This window comes from Salmo trutta, chromosome 34 (genome assembly GCF_901001165.1).
Source record: "Salmo trutta chromosome 34, fSalTru1.1, whole genome shotgun sequence".
Classification (NCBI taxonomy): Eukaryota; Metazoa; Chordata; class Actinopteri; order Salmoniformes; family Salmonidae; genus Salmo; species Salmo trutta.
In genome coordinates, this window is record NC_042990.1 from 9665631 (window position 1) to 9683906 (window position 18276).

General features: G+C 44.3%; 1 protein-coding gene across 2 annotated transcripts in view; it reads left to right on the plus strand.

Moving 5' to 3' along the window:
- The window catches only part of LOC115173516 (gamma-enolase), a 22637-nt gene extending 5023 nt beyond the window's left edge, over positions 1 to 17614 (plus strand). The window contains exons 1-12 of one of the 2 annotated variants that reach the window (XM_029731684.1): positions 5669 to 5778; positions 7823 to 7908; positions 8111 to 8206; positions 8318 to 8376; positions 8750 to 8819; positions 8981 to 9114; positions 9347 to 9569; positions 13139 to 13336; positions 13770 to 13971; positions 14701 to 14809; positions 14965 to 15023; positions 16939 to 17614. In XM_029731684.1, coding sequence (XP_029587544.1) covers positions 7824 to 7908; positions 8111 to 8206; positions 8318 to 8376; positions 8750 to 8819; positions 8981 to 9114; positions 9347 to 9569; positions 13139 to 13336; positions 13770 to 13971; positions 14701 to 14809; positions 14965 to 15023; positions 16939 to 17008 — 1305 coding nt within the window. In that variant the 5' untranslated portion in view covers positions 5669 to 5778; position 7823 and the 3' untranslated portion in view covers positions 17009 to 17614. Of the gene's footprint in view, positions 1 to 5668; positions 5779 to 7822; positions 7909 to 8110; positions 8207 to 8317; positions 8377 to 8749; positions 8820 to 8980; positions 9115 to 9346; positions 9570 to 13138; positions 13337 to 13769; positions 13972 to 14700; positions 14810 to 14964; positions 15024 to 16938 lie in introns of those variants that run through there. The other variant, XM_029731683.1, reaches the window with a different exon arrangement.
- The last annotated feature ends 662 nt before the right edge of the window (positions 17615 to 18276 follow it).

Sequence of the window (18276 nt, forward strand, 5' to 3'; positions counted from 1 at the left end):
GGAAACCTGGCACCATCCCTACGGTGAAGCATGTTGGTGGCAGCATCATGCTGTGGGGATGTTTTTCAGCAGCAGGGACTGGGAGACTAGTCAGGATTGAGCGAACGATGAACGGAGCAAAGTACAGAGAGATACTTGATGAAAACCTGCCTCAGAGCGCTCAGGACCTCAGGCTGGGCCGAAGATTTACCTTCCAACCGGACAACAACCCTAAGCACACAGCCAAGACAATGCACGAGTGGCTTCGGGACAAGTCTCTGAATGTCCTTGAGTGGCCCAGCCAGAGCCCGGACTTGAACCCTGTGCAGAAACGCTCCCCATCCGACTTGACAGAGCTTGAGAGGATCTGCAGAGAGGAATGGGAGAAACTCCCCAAATACAGGTGTGCTAATCTTGTAGCGTCATACCTAAGAAGACTCAAGGCTGTAAACGCTGCCAAAGGTACCTCAACAAAGTACTGAGTAAAGGGTCTAAATACTTATGTAAACGTGATATTTCAGTTTTTTATTTTTAATAAATTAGCTACAATTTCTAAAAACCTGTTCTTGCTTTGTCATTATGGGGTATTGTGTGTCGACAAACACACCAAGACAGTTGTGAAGCTTTCAACAAAGCCTATCCTCAAAAAGTTCTACAACTGCACCATCGAGAGCATCCTGACTGGTTGCATCACTGCCTGGTATGGCAACTGCTCAGCCTCCGACCGCAAGGCACTACAGAGGGTAGTGCGTACAGCCCATTACTCCACTGGGGCCAAGCTTCCTGCCATCCTGGACCTCTATACCAGGCGGTGTTGGAGGAAGGCCCTAAAAATTGTCAAAGACTCCAGCCACCCTAGTCATAGTCTGTTCTCTCTGCTACCGCACGGCAAGCGGTAACAGAGCGCCAAGTCTAGGTCCAAAAGGCTTCTTAACAGCTTCTACCTCCAAGCCATAAGACTCCTGAACAGCTAATCAAATGGCTACCCAGACTATTTGCATTGCCCCCCCCCCTTTATGCTGCTGCTACTCTCTGTTTATTACCCCCTGTATATAGCCTCGCTACTGTTCTTTTTCTGCTGCTCTTTAATTATTTGTTACTTAAATTTTATACTAATCTATTTTTTACTTAACACTTTTTCTTAACTGCCCTGTTGGTTAAGGGCTCGCAAGTAAGCATTTCACTGTAAGGTCTACACCTGTTGTATTCGGCGCATGTGACAGATAACATTTGATTTAGATTGATGAGGGGAAAAAACAATTCAATCAATTATAGAATAAGGCCCTAACAAAATGTGGAAAAAGTCAAGGGGTCTGAATACTTTACTGAAGGCACTGTATATCTGAACTGATTTTTAAAAAAACTAGACAAGCAACAGCCATTGGCTCATAGACCACATCCACCATATTGCTTTTATCAATCCAATTTCCAGATCACAACGAAGGATACAGAGACAGGAGGAGCAGGAAGCCACTTTAGACCCCTGATATGAAGGCACAGTTCAAGGCAGAAAACAAACGAGAAGGACATAAGACATCTGGACAATGTGGAGCTAGTGTAGTGTATCTGATAAATTTGGTAGTATAGGAATTCTGCAGTCCACTCATTTTTCGATACACCTGCAAACAAAGCTACCCATGCATAGCCTGGCACACCCCCTCGTCATCCAGAATCCACCTATACAGTGTGGGGAAGAGTATTTGATCCCCTGCTGATTTTGTACATTTGCCCACTGACAAAGAAAGGATCAGTCTATAATTTTAATGGTAGGTTTATTTGAACAGTGAGAGACAGAATAACAACAAAAATATCCAGAAAAACGCATGTCAGAAATGTTATAAATTGATTTGCATTTTAATGAGGGAAATAAGTATTTGACCCCCTCTCAATCGGAAAGATTTCTGGCTCCCAGGTGTCTTTTATACAGGTAACGAGCTGAGATTATGCGCACACTCTTAAAGGGAGTGCTCCTAATCTCAGCTTGTTACCTGTATAAAAGACACCTGTCCACAGAAGCAATCAATCAATCAGATTCCAAACTCTCCACCATGGCCAAGACCAAAGAGCTCTCCAAGGATGTCAGGGACAAGATTGTAGACCTACACAAGGCTGGAATGGGCTACAAGACCATCGCCAAGCAGCTTGGTTAGAAGGTGACAACATTTGGTGCGATTATTCGCAAATGGAAGAAACACAAAAGAACTGTCAATCTCCCTCGGCCTGGGGCTCCATGCAAGATCTCACCTCGTGGGGTTGCAATGATCATGAGAACGGTGAGGAATCAGCCCAGAACTACACGGGAGGATCTTGTCAATGATCTCAAGGCAGCTGGGACCATAGTCACCAAGAAAACAATTGGTAACACACTACGCCGTGAAGGACTGAAATCCTGCAGCGCCCGCAAGGTCACCCTGCTCAAGAATACATATACATGCCTGTCTAAAGTTTGCCAATGAACATCTGAATGACTCACAGGACAACTGGTGAAAGTGTTGTGGTCAGATGAGACCAAAATGGAGCTCTTTGACATCAACTCAACTCGCCGTGTTTGGAGGAGGAGGAATGCTGCCTATGACCCCAAGGACACCATCTCCACCGTCAAACATGGAGGTGGAAACATTATGCTTTGGGGGTGTTTTTCTGCTAAGGGGACAGGACAACTTCACCACATCAAAGGGATGATGGACCGGGCCATGTACTGTCAAATCTTGGGTGAGAACCTCCTTCCCTCAGCCAGGGCATTGAAAATGGGTCATGGATGGGTATTCCAGCATGACAATGACCCAAAACACATGGCCAAGGCAACAAAGGAGTGGCTCAAGAAGAAGCACATTAAGGTCCTGGAGTGGCCTAGCCAGTCTCCAGACCTTAATCCCATAGAAAATCTGTGGAGGGAGCTGAAGGTTCGAGTTGCCAAACGTCAGCCTCGAAACCTTAATGACTCGGAGAAGATCTGCAAGGAGGAGTGGGACAAAATCCCTCCTGAGATGTGTGCAAACCTGGTGGCCAACTACAAGAAACGTCTGACCTCTGTGATTGCCAACAAGGGTTTTGCCACCAAGTACTAAGTCATGTTTTGCAGAGGGGTCAAATACTTATTTCCCTCATTAAAATGCAAATCATTTTAGACATGCGTTTTTCTGGATTTTTTTGTTGTTATTCTGTCTCTCACTGTTCAAATAAACCTACTATTAAATTTATAGACTGATAATTTATTTGTAAGTGGGCAAACGTACAAAATCAGCAGGGGATCAAATACTTTTTTCCCCCACTGTAGAAAGTAATGTGTCCATGAATCTCGACATGAATCTGGAAACGATAGAGGATGGTTAGAAGCTAGAGCGTTAACACCAATGCATTATCTCTCACACACACACACACACACACACACACACACACACACACACACACACACACACACACACACACACACACACACACACACACACACACACACACACACACACACAGCCCTAGGAGAGGAGTCCATTCAGACTCCCCTTACTGACACACTGGCTCTCTGTCCACTGGCCTCCCATACACCCCTATGCCTCCCCTGACATCTGCACCTCCTCTGGCTCCCTCTCTCCTCACAAATAACACAGACACACACACACACACATACAGAACAACCCCACTCTCACATTCACACTTCCCAGACAAACATAGCAAAAGAAAAAGGAGGAAATGAGAGAAAGGAGGATGGGATAGCAGCAGCTGTGTGGACTGAAACAGAGGTTGGAGAACCAGACGTGTGACCAGAGGGTAGAGGAAGTGTTGTCAATCAACCATGATTAAAATAGCAGTTGGATAGAGGTACTTTCCTTGTACAGTTCTCTCTCTCTCTCTTAGTGAGATAGGTGTCAAGGACATTGTTGTTGTTGTTGTTGTATTCCAAAGATAATCCCATTTTTACTTGGCCATTTAATTATAGAATTATAGATCTCTCACTCTCCTTTGTCTAGGCATACACACCCACACCACACCACACACACACACACACGTACATGCATGCACAGGAATGCACACACACACAAATGCACATACACAGCAATGCGCACACACGCATGTGCTCCCGAGTGGCGCAGCGGTCTAAGGCACTGCATCTCAGTGCAAGAGGCGTCACTACAGTCCCTGGTTCGATTCCAGACTGTATCACATCGGGCCGGGATTGGGAGTCTCATAGGGCGGCTGACAATTGGCCCGGGTCTGGCCGGGGTAGGCCGCCATTGTAAATAAGAATTTGTTCTTAACTGACTTGCCTTGTTTAAATAAAGGTTCGATTAAAAATAAATAAATGTGCACACAAACACACACACGCTGACACACACACGCTGTTTCACCCACACCGCCTGTTTATCTGTATAACCATCAAGCAGTCCTAAAACATTAAACTCTTCCAGTAATCAACAAATTGCAATTTTTAAGGGCATTACTTTTCATGGATGGTTTTGCATATAAGCACATCTTAAAGCAAAATACATTTGAAATGTGTTGGTATTTCTTACGTGTAATTGTTCTCTTACAGTTTACAAACATTTTTCAAACAACAAGATAATAGTAGTAATTTCGATATATGCTATAGAATGGGGAATACATTCAATGTTTCCAAATCCACTTTGATGCTGTAACAGTGCAACATTGCCGTTCATTGTTTAGTGCCTATACAGTTAGTCATATATAAGAAGTAGTATACGCTGTAGGTGTATCATTGCTGAGCCAGTGTTTAGTATAGATGATGCAATGGTGTACAGTATATGAACGGTGCCTTGTATACCGACTACACAGCCTTAACAGCATCATGAAAGAAAGAGACAGATGAGATGAGAGAGGGAAAGAAAGATGAGAGAGGGAAAGAGAGATGAGAGAGGGAAAGAGAGATGAGAGAGATGTAGAGAGATGAGAGAGAGGTAGAGCGATATGAGAGAGGTAGAGAGATGAGAGAGATAAAGAGAGATGAGAGAGGGAAAGAGAGATGAGAGAGATGTAGAGAGATGAGAGAGAGGTAGAGCGATATGAGAGAGGTAGAGAGATGAGAGAGGGAAAGACAGATGAGAGAGGGAAAGAGAGATGAGAGAGGGAAAGAGAGATGAGAGGGAAAGAGAGATGTAGAGAGATATGAGAGAGGTAAAGAGAGATGAGAGTGGGAAAGAGAGATGAGAGAGAGAGGGAAAGAGAAATATGAGAGAGGTAAAGAGAGATGAGAGTGGGAAAGAGAGAGGTAAAGAGAAATATGAGAGAGGTAAAGAGAGATGAGAGTGGGAAAGAGAGATGAAAGAGAGAGGTAAAGAGAAATATGAGAGAGGTAAAGAGAGATGAGAGTGGGAAAGAGAGATGAAAGAGAGGGAAAGAGAGATGAAAGAGAGAGGTAAAGAGAGGTGCGAGAAGGGAAGAGAGATGAGAGGGAAAGAGAGATGAGAGAGAGCGAGAAGGGGGTAGACAGACCACTTCCTCCTTCCCCTCTCTATTTTTACCGCTGATTTGCAGTTCAAAATGCAGCACCCTGTCTTTTTCTCTCCAATCCACCTCTCCTCCATCCCTCTTTCTGTCTCATTAATCAATCTTCCCCACTCCCTTCCCTCTCTCGCTCCTCTTTTCTCAGCCTCTTTTTGTGAGTCATCCCATCATCCCCTCCCCCTTCTGTCATACATTTGACCCCCACCCTCTGTTTTCCTCCTCTCTGCTCTCCCTCTCTCTCTCTCTCTGTTTCTCCCCCTTCCTCTCTGTTTCTCTCCCTCTCTCATCCGTCTCTCCAGTATTTTCTGGCTTTCCCTATTAGGCGGAACACACAAACGGCAGGTAACGATAGAAAATCCTCATTCTCTTCTCTCCCTCTTCCACTCTCTTTTTTCTTCATTCTCCAGGCTGTCATCCCCTGTTTTATTCCTGCATCTTGTATTGATTGCCTCCCAGTAGCAGAGATGTGCTGGGTTGGAGTAGGTTGTGGTGATGGTGAGGATGCTGCTTGCTTAGTTCTGTATGTGAGGCATTACGGTTGTGTATGCTAACTAATGTGTCAGCCCTGCCTGGCTCTGGGTTCGAGGTGTTATATTGATTCACTGTGAGTGTGTTTTTGTGTACTTTGTGTACGTGTGTGTCAGTTTGTATTAGAGCATTTGTGTCTGGGTTCTTTGAAGTTGCCTCAGTGCATGATCTGTGTGTGTGTGTATGGAGAAAATGTGATTGTGTTTGAGCTAGTGCGTGTGTGTGTGTGTGTGTGAGGCAGGGAGAGGAAAGGAGAAGCTCTACACGTCTGTATGTGTGCCCGAGAGACGGTGAAGGGGAGGGAGAGAACCTTGAATGTCTGTATCAGTATGTGTACGAATGTGTGTTTGTGTGTGTGTGTATATATGTACAGTGAATGTGTGAGAGAGAGGAAGAGGGGTAGTGTCAGCGTCTGCAAAAGTGTGTGTGTGTGTTTGTGTGTTTGTGTGTGTGTGTGCCATGCGTTAGACTGGTCTCCATGCGTCTGTCCAATCGGTGCCACTCCTGCGAAAATGATCCTTCTGCGTCCCTCTCTCTCTCCCTTCCTGCTCTCCTTTTTACTCAACCATCCCTCTCTCCTCCTCCTCCATCCCTCCATCTCTGAATCTCCTCTCTTCTTCAGCCAAAAGGAGGGATTTAATGATTTATCTATTTTTCTCCCCATCGCCTCACCCCTCCCTCCCTGCCTCCCCTCCCTCCCTCCCTCCCTCCCATCATGCTCTCTCTGGGTATTTGTGCTGAGTGCTGCAATCTTCAGGAGGTGCGGTGTGGACATGGGTGTCCTCATGCTGCACACTGCTGGGAGGGAGGGGTTATATAACTTCCAGCTGCATTCATGTATGAGTCACGATAATGGATGGGGCTGATTGGCTGAAAGTGGATTGGGATTTATGCATATTGTGGCTCCATTAAATCACAAGCATTTAAATGAAGAACATAAGGTAAAATAAATTCATAGTCGCTGAAAAGTATGTATAATATATTTCTGCACTACAACCATTTCAGTGAAAAACATACAGCGACATTCATACATTTTTATACAGTAATGGCTGACAGAATGTCATGGAATAGAGCTGTAAGTGTACAAGGGCTTATTATTCAGCGCACAATATTTCAGTTGTCATTTCAGTTGCTGTAACATTTCAGTCTTTCTGTAAAGACCGGAGATGATATAGCTGTGCAGTTCTGTAGGGATCCATGTTATTTTGTTAATTCAAATAAGTGAGCAATTAGCAACAAAGACTGTCAGAGACTATTAATAAGGCACGTTATAATGACATCATATGGTACAGCATAGGGCAGGGATGGGCACTCGTCATGAGGAGCCGCAGTGGCTCGCGGCTCTGCGTACCCACATCCATACCAACACATAAATCCTAGCCTTTTAGCCTGTGGATTTATGGGTAATGCTTGACATGGTGAGCGCTGACAGTCCAATCTTGACCAATGGCGGTGACGGATTCCCTGTGTCTCGTGGAGTCGTGAGCCAAGTGACTAGGAACGATGACGTCGTTTCGCTCGAGTCACCGGCCGTTCACAGATTCCACACCTGATAGCGACGTAGTGTCTGAGTGAGCCATGTTTTAGCATCATGGACTTATATTTTAGTCTGGTCCTTTTACCGGGGTAATAGCTCCATCTGACTTCCTGGTACACGAAGCATTGTAAAATCTGGGGGAACTCTTTCATAAATCATAATGGTTTATAGCAACCGTAATGTCACTCTCTGCACACTTCGTTTGCACTCCCATTATGCACTTCCTTACTGTATGTGCAAATGCAATGGTAAAAATAGAGGCACTTGATCTCTCTCTCTTTCTCTCCCCCCCTTCTCTCTCGCTCTCTCTCTCTTTCACAGGATGTCGATTGTCAGCATCGTTGCGAGGGAGATCCTAGACTCCCGGGGAAACCCCACAGTGGAGGTGGACCTGTGCACAGAGAAAGGTGACCCCTCTCAAGCCTGTCTACAAAGCGTAGTATCGCACCGTACAAAGAGCGTTAAGATTAGCCAAAGGCTACAATCAAATTCTTATTAACAGCGTCGCCGTCTAAGGCCTCGTACTATTTCCCGGATCATTCCCCTCTAACGTCACTCTCTCTGTTGCCATCTCTTACACCTCCCTCCCTCTCTTGCTGTCTCTCTCAGGTCTTTTCAGGGCTGCAGTGCCCAGCGGAGCGTCCACAGGCATCTATGAGGCTCTAGAGCTGAGGGATGGAGACAAGAGCCGCTACAAGGGCAAAGGTTTGTTTGTGTGTGTGTGTGTGTGTGTGTATCTAATGCTTGAGTAAACAGAATGATGTTTGTCCCTTCTTCCCCATCTTCTCTCCCATCTGCCTTCTTTCTCTGCTCTAGGTGTGCTCAAGGCAGTGGGCCACATCAATGACACTCTGGCTCCAGCCCTCATAGCATCGGTGAGTTGGAGGACTGTGATTTGGACATGTTTTGTCAGCTAGGTGACAGTCATCATGTTTTCGTGTGAGTGCATATTGATTTGCAGATGAGAGAGAGAGAGACATTGGGCTGCGGTTATAGAACGTAAATATAGAAATGAGCTGAACATCTTACAACTCAATGATTCTATACAATCAAATCTGTTATATCTATGATCTGTGCAAGAGGTAATACTTTTGAGGGTTTGGGTCATTGGTGGCTGCAAATATGAGATATTTCTTGTGTGCAGATATGTCGCGGGTCATCCATCCATTTGTTGAATTAGAAAATTGGTCCTCGATATGCTTATAATATGCTTATAAAGGAGTTGTGTAAATATGACGTGTCCCATAGGGCATCAGTGTTGTGGAGCAGGAGCAACTGGACAACACGATGATTGAAATGGATGGCACAGAGAACAAGTGTGAGTCTCCCGGGTTCCTACCAAAGAAACAGATCAAATGTGTCAAGATGTATCCCCCAATCAGTTCAGGTCCACCATCAACTGAGAGAATGGGCTTTTGTCTGCACCCGGATTTTGGTAGACCATTTTGAAATTTGTCACATTTCCTTCCTCGTCGACAGCTCAGTTTGGTGCTAATGCTATCCTGGGAGTCTCCCTGGCCATTTGCAAGGCTGGTGCAGCAGAAAAAGAGGTCCCCCTGTACCGTCACATCGCTGACCTGGCGGGAAACACAGAGCTGGTACTCCCAGTTCCAGTAAGACACTACTTATATAACGGTTATACCAGAGAAGGTGTAGCAGTAGCATAATAACAATGATTCAACACTGAAACAGTCATTGTGTAAATGGTTTTACCATAATGGTATGTATGATAAAACGAGCATATACTGTATATGAAAAATATATGGGAAATTAGAAACTGTACCTGCTGAACATGGGTATTGGCCTAACTGCTAATTCCCCTTTGTCTCCTCATCTCCGTCCCAGGCGTTCAACGTGATCAACGGAGGCTCCCACGCGGGCAACAAGCTAGCCATGCAGGAGTTCATGGTACTTCCTGTCGGGGCGGAGTCTTTCAGGGACGCGCTTCGGGTGGGCTCCGAGCTGTACCACACGCTCAGGGGGGTGATCCAGGAGAAGTACGGCCAGGACGCTACCAATGTGGGCGACGAGGGGGGGTTCGCCCCCAATATCCTGGAGAACAGTGAGGGTAAGTGCAGCAGAGTTCATTTAGAACCCCAGTCTTGTGACCTGTAAGCGCAGTTGTCACCCTCGGTCTACAGGGATTTTATAGTTGATTTAATGGTTAAGACGTTGGATTACCCGAGCAAGACATCTCCAGTACAAATCCAACCATAGGATATCCATGGCACTTTACTTCATCTTGGGTCATGTTCATAACGTACCAAACACAAGAAAGCAGTACTCCGTTTTTGTTTTCTGTTTCAAAACATTTTGCTGTGTGCCCCACTGAACACTACTCTTGTAACAATTTAACCAGGGTTCAAATTATACATGCTCTTGGGGGTAGGGCTGTTGCATCGTTTAGTCACGGTAATTAGTCTTCTCCAAGCTCTGATGCTGCTGATGGTCATTAGTAGCCTACCAAACTTGCTAACTACCTGGTACTCACCACTCTATTGTCCCTCTAATCACTCTGACATCAATGCAAATGTCATCGACTATCTAATCAAACACTTCATGAGAGCTCATGTTGCGCAACAGTTCTATAGGCTATGCAATTACGTATGAAAACATGGTGATGGCCTCTATTAAAAAGAGGAGGATCCCATCAGCTTTCTATAGGCTAGGCCTACTATGTTTATTTCTCAACTCCTAATACTAAGCACATTGCTTATCTTTACAAGAGGAGTATAGCCTACCTAGATGGCATGAAAATGAACCAAGGTAAAAGCGATCCTCCATTCGCTATTTAAGATGTATTTTTTCCCCTGCCCCTGTTTCGAGATAGGCACATGATAACGGTCCATTCTAAATCAAAACACATTTCACACATATTATTTAGTATATGTAAAGGCAAGATTAAATCAAGAATAGTCTGATGGGTGATATTAGCCTATCACTTTTGAATTACTGTGATAATTATATATTATCACTTGTGAATGATGCCCAGCGTAAGGCAAGAGACAATGCCCTTTTTTGTGCATCTTTATAGAATCATAGTCGCACACCTCTTTTAGCCTCGCCTATAGGCCTATATGTTTTGATAAGGTTTGTATCACAACTAAAGTGGCCAAATAACTTCTTAAAAATAAGCACATGAATCTGCTTTATAAGGGGTGTAGAGCCTAACTGGCATATATAAGTGTGTGAGTTTCAAGTTTGGGGAAGCTAATTTTCACCATAAAAATGCACCTTTATAAAAAAACATTACATGCATAATCACATTTTGATAATGCTGTTTTCCCGCTAATGCTTATAGCCTACTGCCGTTTATACATTTCTGCGCTTATAATGTGAAGAAATAGCCAAATGTTTTTATTTGATTTTATTTAACCTTTATTTAACTAGGCAAGTCAGTTAAGAACAAATTCTTATTTACAATGACGGCCTACCCAGGCCAAACTCGGACGACGCTGGGCCAATTGTGCGCCGCCCTATGGGACTCCCAATCACGGCCGAATGTGATTCAGCCTGGATTCGAACCAGGGACTGTAGTGACGCCTCTTGCACTGAGATGCAGTGCCTTAGACCGCTGTTTATCAACATTTTAAGCTAAACGCTCTGATCTGTTGCGTCAGCTACAAAGCTTAATTTTTTTGGGGGGGGGGTGCTAGTAGTTGTATTAATTTGGGATCTATCACATCCCACAACTGTCCTAGACTATGTTTGGAATATTTATTACTCGCACAGAATAGGTCAACTTTTGTACTATGGGGGATAGTAGATTGACATAGGCTAGTGCTTTTTCTGTTTATTAGGCCTACTCATCTTGTTGGCTGATGAAAAGTAAATGTGGACAGTTCTACCAGTATCTTCAATATGCACATCGGAATTGGATAAGGATGTGCACAGTTGCGTCTCCTATGTGTCTGTCTTCACTTGTAGCCTGTGAGAAAGACCCGATCACATGATGGAGAGCGATGTGAGTGAGAGGTGCTTTGGCGAGTGCAGCACTCAGGGAGAAGGGCACAACGCAGCACTCCGGGACAAGGGCACAACGGGCACAACGGCCACACAAAGGGGAGCTGACGTGAAATTTGAGGCATTATCAAGTGCTTGTCAAATTGTGAACGAGACTGATGAATTGTGTACAGCCTGCGCAAAAAAAGGAGAGCTCATATCTTTCAACCGACTTTAAAAAAATCATCATTAGAGTCTTATCATGCAGCTTTACAATGTATTACAAATCAAAACATATAGCCCAACATTTGTAGAACAACTAAAGTTACATTAACTCTAAATTAGGCATATAGGAGTACCTATTTCTATGTTATCCGCTCAACAAAGAATAGTCGCATCTGCACACTCCCTCAAATCGCTTGGAGAAAATATCTTTCTCTTTTATTCAGCTTTGTTCAATTGTATTCTTCATACTATAAAATAATGCCATGGAATTCTAAGAAAATCTTGTCTGCTAAATGAACTACTGTAGCCCACAGCCATTTGGCATAGCCAGATGAGGACCTAACATAAGTACAACTGCTATGCTATTCTGTTCTTCTGAAATAGATAAAATTTTCTTCATATCATGCTTCTTTAGACCAGTCTAAAATAAATAATGGATTTATTGTGAAGGTGTAGGCTATATTACATGGATTTATTAGACTTTTTCAAATGTAGATGTTCCAAAGGTCTGCATCAGTGGCTTGTAGGCTGTGTGTGGAAGCCAGGAGATGCTAAATGTGTTTATGTTAATTAACGGTCATTTACCGTGAGACCGACAGTTATTTCCTTGACAATCACCGGCTGACGAACTTCCGCGGTCACCACAGTCATACTTGGGAGCACTGAAAATAGTGGACTGTACCAATATTAATATTTTGGTTGCCCACATTCTGTATGGGCATTTACACCAATAGACAAATCGTTTCACCCACAATCTAGCCTTTGCTGCGATGTCTATGGGACAACAGCAGCCATAAATCTAAAATGGTGTTAGAGATAAAATCATAAAACTAAGGTGGTATGCTTTAATGAGTTTCCAACCTGCCTCTGGTACAGTGTCTGCCCATCTGTATGTTCGTCACGTGTCCTCCTCAAGGCTTTCTTTGAACTAACTGTGTGTGTGTGTGTGTGTGTGTGTGTGTGTGTGTGTGTGTGTGTGTGTGTGTGTGTGTGTGTGTGTGTGTGTGTATGTGTGTGAGAGAGATAACCCTGGGCTTGGGGAAAGAGTAATGCCGCTATCCCACTATTGAAGAAGTAGCTAGGTGTGACAGGAAGTCGAAACCCTGGCAAGATCAAAAAGAAGTGTGAAAAGCCTAAAGGAGCGTCAGCTGTAGGCTCTTATAATAGATTTTTGGTCTGTAGTATCTCTCAAGCATCGAGAACAGAATCGTGTGTGTATTCTTGCAACCTTTCTGCCTCACTCTCGACCCCACTCTAGCTTGGATACTTGACTATTTCTGCATTCAGCAACACAGCAGTATCATGTCACCAAACAAGCAACAATACAAGTAGGCTAAAGTAAAAACAGAGTGGTCCACAGGCTTGGTAGAGTCTACCCTTACACCCTTCCTCTCTCGTTCTCTATCTCCGCCCAACACTTATCTTTCTTTCCTCCCATCCTCCCCTCCCTCTTTCCGTCCCTCCCCTCAGCGTTGGAGCTGATAAAGACAGCCATCGAGAAAGCGGGCTTCACGGATAAGGTGGTGATCGGGATGGATGTGGCGGCGTCCGAGTTCTACCGCCAGGGGAAGTACGACCTGGACTTCAAGTCTCCTCCGGACGCTGACAGGCACATCAGCGGAGAGGAGCTGTCAGACATCTACCAAGGCTTCGTTAACGACTACCCAGGTAGGCAGACAGTCACCTGACACCTATTGGATTCCTAATTCAATCTGACATGAATTTGATTGATTGATTGATTTTATTTGAGATACAAAAAAATACACAGTGCATCATTTTTTAAAAACTAGACATGGATGACACAAAAAAAAGTAAATGAGGTCCCTTGACTGATTCAATTCATTTGTTTCAATTCAGATCCATTCAATTCAATTCAATTATAGAGGCAACAGGCTGATCCTACATTTACATTCAAAAGAGAAGTTCAAGGTCATATCTACCTTCATGTTGAAAGATCCCACAACACATTTCCTCTTACAACACTATGGCTGTCTACTGCTTTGCTCCCTATTGAAAAACCTCCATTCCAAACCACGACTGAGTACATGTCCCAGCTGAGTGTGCACTCCACTAAACCCTTCTCCCCTTGTCCTCTTTGTAGTGGTGTCCATCGAGGACCCGTTTGACCAGGACGACTGGGCCGCCTGGTCCCGCCTCACGGCTTCCGTGGGCATCCAGGTTGTCGGGGACGACCTGACGGTGACCAATCCCAAGAGGATAGAGAAGGCTGCCGAGGAGCGGGCCTGCAACTGCCTACTGCTCAAAGTCAACCAGATCGGCTCTGTCACTGAAGCCATCCAGGCGTAAGTGACCCCACGTCACATGACCCCACGTCACATGACCCCACGTCACATGACCTGTCAATAAATCCCTTTGACATCTATATATCAATCATCAAGCTAAATTGTCCTTGCAAAAGAGATTACCTGGTAATATATAAGAGAAACACTATGATGATCTATAACAAGGTTATGTAGCCCTTATGACGTAGGTAGGGTTCAAGTAAAGTGTGACGTCAGTCATGCACATTTATGTAGCCGTCAATCATCAAGTCTGTCTCTTGGCCAGGTTGAGAGTCCTTGAAAAAGAGATCATCTCAATGGCAGTTACCTACTTATATAAAAGATCATTGATTTAAGAAAATAATGAGCTTTTTTTTGGACATTCGTATGATCATCAAACAGCCATATTTATATAGCCAGCACTTTACTTCCATCTATATACTTGTCAAATGTTACAACACTCATAGCCATCAATCATTGACATTTTACAGCTATCCATCATCTATAACTGTTGTCAATCTTGACCGAAAGTACAGCCAACAGTCCTTCAAAGTCGTTCAATTAAAATGTATTAATATAGCCATTAATCATACATTTACTTTATTCTCCGAGCCCCCACCTTTGTTTCTCTCTCTCTCTTTATCCCCCTCTCTCGCTCTATCCCTCTCTATATATAGCTGCCTGACACCTTCTCTCTCTCTCTCTCTCTCTCTCTCTCTCTCTCTCTCTCTCTCTCTCTCTCTCTCTCAGGTGTAAGCTGGCCCAGGCCAATGGCTGGGGGGTGATGGTCAGTCACCGTTCGGGGGAGACAGAGGACACTTTCATCGCTGACCTGGTGGTGGGGCTCTGCACTGGACAGGTACTCACTCACTCACTCACTCACTCACTCACTCACTCAGAAAGACATGCGGAGCGTCCCGTACAGACACAGAAGACCCCAACCATTATACAAATCTGACCACAACATTGTATCGCTTTCACTAAATCTGTTCTAATTCTGTCTCTCTCTCTCAGATTAAGACAGGAGCCCCATGTAGATCTGAAAGGCTGGCCAAGTACAACCAGCTCATGAGGTCAGTGGTCAAACATGATCCTCTTTAGCTATCCCTCCGAATTGTACTCAGTGGCTTATATTGCTTCTTGTGAAAGCATACTGCTTTTTCACAATTCCTGACATTTAATCCTAGTAAAAATTCCCTGTCTTAGGTCAGTTAGGATTACCACTTTATTTTAAGAATGTGAAATGTCAGAATAATAGTAGAGCGAATGATTTATTTCAGCTTTTATTTCTTTCATCACATTCCCAGTGGGTCAGAAGTTTACATACACTCAATTAGTATTTGGTAGCATTGCCTTTAAATTGTTTAACTTGGGTCAAACGTTTCGGGTAGCCTTCCACAAGCTTCCCACAATAAGTTGGGTGAATTTTGGCCCATTCCTCCTGACAGAGCTGGTGTAACTGAGTCAGGTTTGTAGGCCTCCTTGCTCGCACGCGCTTTTTCAGCTCTGTCCACAGATTTTCTATGGGATTGAGGTCAGGGCTTTGTGATTGCCACTCCAATACCTTGACTTTGTTGTCCTTAAGCCATTTTGCCACAACCTTGGAAGTATGCTTGGGGTCATTGTCCATTTGGAAGACCCATTTGCGACCAAGCTTTAACTTCCTGACTGATGTCTTGAGATGTTACTTCAATATATCCACATAATTTTCCTCCCTCATGATGCCATCTATTTTGTGAAGTGCACCAGTCCCTCCTGCAGCAAAGCACCCCCACAACATGATGCTGCCACCCCCGTGCTTCACGGTTGGGATGGTGTTCTTCGGCTTGCAAGCCTCCCCCTTTTTCCTCCAAACATAACGATGGTCATTATGGCCAAACAGTTCTATTTTCGTTTCATCAGACCAGAGGACATTTCTCCAAAAAGTACCATCTTTGTCCCCATGTGCAGTTGCAAACCGTAGTCTGGCTTTTTTTATGGCGGTTTTGGAGCAGTGGCTTCTTCCTTGCTGAGCGCCCTTTCAGGATATGTCAATATAGGACTTGTTTTACTGTGGATATAGTACTTTTGTACCCGTTTCCTCCAGCATCTTCACAAGGTCCTTTGCTGTTGTTCTGGGATTGATTTGCACTTTTCGCACCAAAGTATGTTCATCTCTAGGAGACAGAAAGTGTAAGTGTAAAGGACGTCACGCTGCTTTCTTAGCGAGTACCACTTCCTCCCGATTCGGCCCATACGTGGCGCGACCTTGGGACCTCTGCCTCACAAACACACGTTGAGGTGTAGGTTTCACACATCCCCACGTGCTACACAAGCATGCATGAACATGTACTATAGCTGTACTATGTAGAGACCAACAAGCTCCTGGTCAACAATCCCTAAAAGTAAGAATAGGAGTAGGACAACGTTGCCCCTAGACACTGATCTAACGTCAGTTTCACCTTCCACCCTCAATGGTTCAAGGTCAGGTTAGTACTCAGTTACAGTAAACTGAATCTAGTCCTGTATCTACATATAAGAGCGTAGCCAAGAGCATATTCCCACATATCCCATTCTAAACAAGCGTCGCAAAGCTAACTGCTGTGACGTGCATGCTAACGACACGCCAGTGTCACCCCATGTGTGAGAGCCAATCAGAGCACGGAGAGCACCTGGGATCCGCTCAGTGTAATCCCATTGGGCTCTTAGCAGGACAGGGAGGGCCTCTTAAACAATGACAGCACCATTAACAGCCATTATAACACCCTGACCACTGGGCTAATGGTTCCAGTTTGGAGTTACATGAGATTGCATGACCCCTAATAACGGCTCCTATAACCCCTGATGATCACTGGGTTAATAGTTACGGGTGGAGGTGTATATAACCACAGACCTAGGATTAGATTGCCTGGGCTTTTATCTTGAGCAAATGGATGTCAGATACAAATTCAGTTCACATGCATTTACCTGTTCTCTTTCCCTCCTTGTCCATTCTGTTGGTCTCTTTAGGATCGAGGAGGAGTTGGGGGATCAAGCTCGCTTTGCAGGCTATAACTTCAGAAACCCCACTGCCCTGTGAGACCAGACAGACACATCGCCGCCAACCATATGCACAGAGCCACTAAGCAACATGAGATGCACAGTTACTTTGAGGCACAAAGACAGATGGACAGATAAAGATATAAAGAGACCGACCGACACACACAAACGTGCACAGACACACACAAGTGTAGATATGAAGCCTGAAGCGCACCTAAGAAAGACAGGTATGAGTGTCAAAGACAAAATTAAACACACAACGCTGTATACAAAAAAAGTGACACTCCGACTGGTGGCTGACAAGGACAGACTAACTACAGGCTGACTGAGAAAAAAACACATTGTATTGCAGTTGTGTTTGCTCTCATTCACCCATGACACAAAACTGTACTCTCCCTCCTTCGTCCTCTTCTCCACTTTCCTTTCCTGGCTCTGCAGTCATCCCTTGTTTTTGTTGTTTCCTTGTTACTTCCACACCCTCTCCTGGTGTTGGTATGATTGCAGGAATTGGCCTGTTCCTCCATGCTTGTCCCGGTTTCCTCTTTGCCTACTTTCCTTTGGTTACTCTGGCAATAGAATTGCTGTGTTGAAAGACAGAACGCCTGTCATTAAAAAAATATGTGAAATAAAATGGTAATTTACAGTGTCTCTTTTTTGTATTAATATCAAAGTGTTGTACAAATCTAGGATCGGCCCCCCCTTTTGTTATACAAAAATGGCAGATCAGCATTTGGGGGCAATCTCTTCCTACATCATTACCTGCACACAAATGTAAATTACTGATGTTAAAACCTTTTCTGGTTCTACAACCAATGTACATCTGCGTGCTGTACTTGTTCTCAATTTATGGCGCTGGATGCCACAGTATGCTCCCACTATCCCACACACAACATTCCCATGTAAAAACAGAACAGATGACAAATACTTGCTGTAACACTATTTCATGTTTGGCAAGTGAATTGAATGTTACCATTTGTAAACTATTTAGCTAGTGTAAAGTCACTGTATCTTAGCTAACAATTATTACTTATTTATAAGGGATACTTCAGGATGTTGGCAATGAAGCCCTTTATCTACTTCCCCAGAGTCAGATACACTGGTGGATACCATTTTGTCTTTGAAGGGAGTTTGGGCTGCCTGTGTAAATGAGGTAGTTTCATGAGCCAATGCTAACTAGCGTTAGCGCAATGACGAAGTCTACAGGAACAGCTAGTGGTTCCCCATAGACTTCCAGTCATTGCGCTAACACTAGTTAGCAGCTTCCTTCAATCTGAACGCAGAGAGATAAAAATGGTATCCACGAGTTCA